General features: G+C 36.9%; 1 protein-coding gene across 2 annotated transcripts in view; it reads left to right on the top strand.

The window, feature by feature from the left end:
- The window catches only part of tph1a (tryptophan hydroxylase 1 (tryptophan 5-monooxygenase) a), a 5,231-nt gene extending 615 nt beyond the window's left edge, over positions 1-4,616 (top strand). The window contains exons 1-11 of one of the 2 annotated variants that reach the window (XM_061721686.1): positions 473-605; positions 1,339-1,473; positions 1,674-1,857; positions 1,952-2,052; positions 2,140-2,207; positions 2,313-2,509; positions 2,650-2,785; positions 2,879-3,005; positions 3,112-3,207; positions 3,422-3,555; positions 3,678-4,616. In XM_061721686.1, coding sequence (XP_061577670.1) covers positions 522-605; positions 1,339-1,473; positions 1,674-1,857; positions 1,952-2,052; positions 2,140-2,207; positions 2,313-2,509; positions 2,650-2,785; positions 2,879-3,005; positions 3,112-3,207; positions 3,422-3,555; positions 3,678-3,852 — 1,437 coding nt within the window. In that variant the 5' untranslated portion in view covers positions 473-521 and the 3' untranslated portion in view covers positions 3,853-4,616. Of the gene's footprint in view, positions 1-472; positions 606-1,338; positions 1,474-1,673; positions 1,858-1,951; positions 2,053-2,139; positions 2,208-2,312; positions 2,510-2,649; positions 2,786-2,878; positions 3,006-3,111; positions 3,208-3,421; positions 3,556-3,677 lie in introns of those variants that run through there. The other variant, XM_061721685.1, reaches the window with a different exon arrangement.
- Positions 4,617-6,000: the final 1,384 nt, after the last annotated feature.

The raw sequence follows: 6,000 nt of genomic DNA, 5'->3' as shown, positions 1-6,000 counted from the left end.
TGTGACGACAGCAGTCCACGAAAGCGCAAATAGTGCTTTATCATTTTAAGGGTGTAAACTGTTCAACATTGCTTTTTTTTAATCGTTAAAACACCAAAATCCTGCATTTTCCCCTCAGAAAAATATAAATGAAAAATATAAATAAAAAATATGAATAAAACCTGATAATAATAATAATAATAATAATAATAATAATAATAATAATAATAATAATAATAATAATAATAATAATAATAATAATAACAATAAACATAATATTAATATTTAATAATAAGCGGACGTCACAGTTTTAAAGCAACCTCTTCAATAATTCACAGCTCAAAACATGTTTGCTGAGTGATTAAACGCTGCCTAATGTCTGATAGGATTTCAGCACGCAGGGAGCTAATAATAGGCTTCCCCGCTCTGTAAATGAGATTGCTGTAAGGCGATTCTTTGAGACAGAGACAAGTTCATCTTCGTTAAACCGAGACGCAAAGAGTTGACCCCAGCGAGTGCCCTGATCTAGTGTCCATGCACTAATGCTTTCTGGGATATTACCGACCAGGGCTCACCGAAAACTGCTCTGCCGAGCTGTCTACACAATGTTCGAAGGACGAAATGCGGTAGGAAGGGATTGAACTGACAAATGATTTCTTGCACATAGTCCGTTCCTGTATTTCCTCTCTACGACGTCGTTTCATTGAGAAAACTGACTTTTGGTTATGATTTATCGTGTTGGTCCGGATCATGTCTTGACTGCTACATAAAAGTAGACGATAAAATACCGCACTTTATCGAAACAGACAGGTGTTTGTGTGTTGTCGTCGCGTCGCGGGACCACTTCTATGTTTAACTGGATTATGTGAATGTTCCCCTTGCGTCTGCAGCTGTCCGAGGTGCTGAAATGGACACTCGCGTCTCCTGCGCTCGCTAATCTCGTACACGTGTGGATCTGCTGCATTTGCATCGCGTGTTTTTCTTATGAATGCAGCCAAACAGCCGATGTTTATTTCTTTTTCAGCGTATGACAAATATCTGGCTGCTAAGACCGCCAAGTTTTACTACCTTTGACTCCTATCATCACAACTTGATCCGAGTGATATACATAAGAAAAGATGTTCAGAGATTGTATGAGCCTCTATATGCGCCTAAGTATTTAGAATACACGTGTATCCACGTCGTGACGTTTGCAGAGATTGGATGCAGGTATAACATGTGCATAATTTGAACAAGACAGATTTGAATCGAATTTGGATGCCTCACGTGTGAATGGTTTAACTGTTGGTTGTTGGATATGTGATTATATATCATCATTGTGCAGATTCTGATCTAGAAAGCTTCGATTTCCATTTTCAGATAAACAAATCAACCTTCACAAAAATCGAAGAGAACATTGAAAAGAAGAATACATCAGAAAAAGGGAGAGCAACAATCATCTTTTCCCTCAAGAATGAAGTGGGAGGGCTTGTAAAAGCACTCAAACTCTTCCAAGTATGATCAAGTTACTGAACAATTCTCATTGTAATTAGTTATGAAGGGTGGATTTGGAAAACAATATCTAAATTCTAAAACACAACATATATGCACCTTCTTTGCATTTCTCAATAAACATCTTTGTTTTATTCACTAATCTTGCAGGGGATTAAGCAGAATGCAGTAACTTAAGAAATGCTTTTCATGGTTCGTTACAGGAGAACCATGTCAACCTTGTACACATTGAGTCCAGAAAATCCAAAAGACGCAACTCTGAGTTTGAAATTTTTGTGGACTGTGACAGCAACCACGAACAACTGAATGAAATCATCCATCTGCTTCGGAAGCATGTGAATGTGGTGGATATGGATCCTCCAGATAACTCCTGCCTACACGAGGAAGGTGAGAAAGCAATGAATAGAAATTTCCAAATGATGAGTTAAAAATAACTCGATAAATGAGCTGTAAACAACTACTTTCTTCTCTTTTTTTTTAGATATGTATGATGTACCTTGGTTCCCAAAGAAAATTTCCGATTTGGATAAATGTGCAAACCGTGTCCTAATGTATGGTTCTGAGCTGGATGCTGACCATCCGGTACGATATCTAACTCTTGCCTGGACTTCAAAAATGATGCACAGTCTATGATTAAAACACTATCTCATGCTATATTTCTCTCATCAGGGTTTCAAGGACAATGTCTACCGGAAAAGGCGAAAGTACTTTGCTGATCTTGCTATGGCCTTCAAACAGTATGTCTCTACTCATTTAAACTGAAGTTTGAAAATTAGCACATTTAATTTAAAAAATGTTCTGTAATTGTTTTTTTTATTTTTTTTTATTTAATCTTGTTCTAGTGGGGACCCCGTACCTCGTATTGAATTCACAGAGGAAGAAGTAAAGACTTGGGGTGTTGTGTATAGGGAGCTCAACAAGTTGTATCCCACCCACGCCTGCCGGGAATACTTGAAGAACCTGCCGTTGCTGTCCAAATACTGTGAATGTCGAGAGGACAACATCCCTCAACTGGAAGATGTTTCGCGCTTCCTCCGAGGTGGGTTTCAATTTCTCAAACATAACAGTCGTCATTTGTTTCAAATGCTTTTTTTCCGGCTACATCTGATTTTTTTCATAGATGGAATGAATCCCAAATGATTCAAATGTTTATTGTTATGTTTTTTTTTTTTTCCCCAGAACGAACTGGATTCACCATCAGACCTGTGGCAGGTTACTTGTCCCCACGCGACTTCCTCGCTGGTTTGGCCTTCCGTGTGTTCCACTGTACTCAGTATGTGCGGCACAGCTCTGACCCCTTATACACCCCTGAACCGTGAGTGATATTTACTACCATATTGGTACATGTGGTGTTAATTTCAATCTCTAGTTGGTGGTCCTAAGATTGTATTACTTTCCGCTGCCATAGGGACACATGCCATGAACTGCTGGGTCACGTCCCACTGCTAGCAGAGCCCAGCTTTGCCCAGTTTTCTCAGGAGATCGGTCTTGCTTCACTTGGGGCCTCAGATGACTCAGTTCAAAAACTGGCCACTGTAAGGGCTACAAGCTACAGGAAATTGAAGCAACCCAAATAAAAGTCAGAATCCCCATGTATAATTAAATACGATTGCTTGTGTTTCATCTACTCCCATGTTGCAGTGCTATTTTTTCACGGTTGAGTTTGGCCTATGCAAACAAGAAGGGCAACTGCGGGCATATGGAGCTGGATTGCTGTCATCCATCAGTGAGCTTAAGGTAAAAACTGTAAAAAAAAAAAAAAAAAAAAAGGCCACACATAGGAAAAAGACATTTTAATTTTATTTCTGACATCTTGAAATCAGGCAAAGGCTGTAACATATGAATGTATTTAATTGAGCAGAATTTGTTGTTTCTTAGTTTATACAAGTTCATTCTCCAAAATGTGCTCAGCTAACATTAACATTTATTCTACCTCTTTTCTGTCTGACAGCATGCACTCTCTGGAAATGCAAGGATAATGCCTTTTGACCCAAAAGTTACATGCAAGCAAGAATGCATCATAACAACATTTCAGGATGTCTACTTTGTGTCAGACAGCTTTGAGGAGGCCAAAGTGAAGATGAGGTATGCCTGTTTCCTGCGTTATTTAAAAAAAACAACTACTTCAATTTAATGATACAGTTGTCACTGGTATAGAAAGTATCATTGTCAGAAAATTAAATTAGCCTGTTATGTGTTCTATTCAGGGAGTTTGCCAAGACCATCAAGCGTCCCTTCACAGTTCGATACAACCCTTACACCCAGAGCGTCGATGTCCTAAAAGACACTCCCAGCATCAACAGTGTGGTGGAGGAGCTCCGCCATGAGCTGGACATTGTGGGGGACGCTCTCAGCCGGCTGAACAAGCAGCTGGGCGTCTGACGACCCACAGTTCAGCTGGAGTTAGCCACCTGAAGCCCACGTCCACACTTGCTGTGTCCTCCCCAGCACCACTGTAGAGATTTTGCTTGTGTATTGCTCTTTGTCAGTGTAATGAATGTGCATCTTGTTTTAGGTTGTCTCTACTGTATGGTATATGACTGACACTATCTACTTAGCCATTAATGTCAGGACAATTCACAAACCCAAAGAGCTGCTTAAGCTGAGGCACAATTTTTGCTTCCATTGTACTTGGATGTATTAGATTCTGTATTGCAAACCATCAACGTGCTTTCATGGTATACTTCAGTGTATATTTATAACAATCACAGCTGTTGCAAACGTCTACATGGTTTATTTTTACTGTCAACTCTGCAGTCGTGTGTTTTGTTATCTGATTTTTCCTTTTTCTTTTGTAAGTGATTTCACTCTTCTTCACGTTTACTTTTCTTGACTTCAGTGATGCGTATGAAATGTATCTTGTTTGTATTCTTTTGGTGTATGTAACATGTTTCTCTTTTGTGTACTACTGACAAAAATTATGAAAGTTACAACTATAACTAGTGTTATAAGAAGGCTTTCATAATTGATTATGACAGATTTGGCCCATGTAAGCAATTTATCTTACAGTGATGATTTTGAATACCTCTGCTTAAAGTGAATATAATTGTAGTACTCTGGAAATCAAAATATTATTTTTCTACTGTAAAAAGAAAATATAGATATAAGAAGTAGATTGTGTATCAAACTATAAAAAATATTTAATAAAAATGTCTATTATATCCTCAAACGCTTGTCCTTTTAATCACCAAATGATGCATTCTCTCCAGAGCACGGAAAACCTCGACTAAGACATCATGACCTCATCTTTATGCTTCCTAAAACCAGGCAAAACCATTCATTCCCCTCGCTGATAAATGGCTGTCTTGAGGCTTTATAGAGGTTTTGGCCCAATAACTTGAGTTTTCTTTGTATTGTGTGCATGGAAATACTCTTAATTTAACTTTTATAACACTGCTGTGAATTCTGCAGTGAATTGATTTTTGCTGGTCGTTCAAGTTCACTTTCTAAATCACATTTCTCCCTTCACTATTATCGTTCTAGGCTTATAACAGGCATTGGTCAGTTATTCATCAAATTCTAAAAGATTAAGTGATCTTTGTGTTTACTTGATCCAAAGCAATATGGGTTTTTTGAGCAAAGTAACATTGTTTTCCATAATGCGTCTTCCAAAAAGCAGACACAGGAATAAGAACTATTCTTCTCGCAGATCAGTTAGGGGTAAGTAACCCATTGTTAGTTGAACCATATTAATTGCTGTAGTACATTTTACAAGGGGAAGTGTTTATCTTTTTGCTTTATGAAAATCATGGGTTAACCTTTTTTTTTGGTTCAGGAAATGTAAATGACTTTTCTCTTTACTGCAAAATAATACAGCAAAATGAAGGACAAAGATGAAAAGAACAAGTGAGGAAATATATAAAAATACATTTATGGGGATATAGTATTTAGTAATACTACTACTGCTACCACTACTAACACTAATAATTGATATTATTTATTAGTAGTAGTGGTAGTAGTATAGTATGGATGGAAATTGTAAAAAAACGTGAAGATGGCCTTTGGGTTTTTAGTGTAAATTACATACAGTCACTGAAATAAATAAATAAATAAATAATAGCTTTTAGAATGTTTTTAACTTTTTCAACTAATTTAAATTTGAGTAATTTAAGAAAAAAGAAAAATGAAATAATTTTTCGGTTAAAAACACACTTTAGACAAAAATATCTAACATTTGTACCACCATGCATCCCACACAAGTTTCTACTAAATATTTATTATGCTTATGAGAAACATCTAATGAAATGTCTCCAAATGGATGTCCTTCCAAAAAGCCTGCAAATAAAACTTGTGCAAATGATTCTTACATTGTATGCATATAGATGTTGACACCAACATCAGCACTGTTAAACACTGGTCTTGAAGTGAAAAGTTTAGTTGCAAAGACCAAAAAAAAAACTTTCTTGTAGTTCTTTTACACGTTGTGTCAGTCAAATGTCTCTCTCAAAAATTCTGGTTTTGTATCTCAAAAGATTTTACATATTCAAATGCAGTATGATGCAAAGATTGACAAATTCAACTGGCAAAAAC

The sequence above is a fragment of the Cololabis saira genome, chromosome 5, assembly GCF_033807715.1.
Source record: "Cololabis saira isolate AMF1-May2022 chromosome 5, fColSai1.1, whole genome shotgun sequence".
Lineage (NCBI taxonomy): Eukaryota > Metazoa > Chordata > Actinopteri > Beloniformes > Belonidae > Cololabis > Cololabis saira.
Note: the sequence above shows the minus strand (reverse complement) of the source record. Positions and strands in the feature narration are given on the sequence as shown.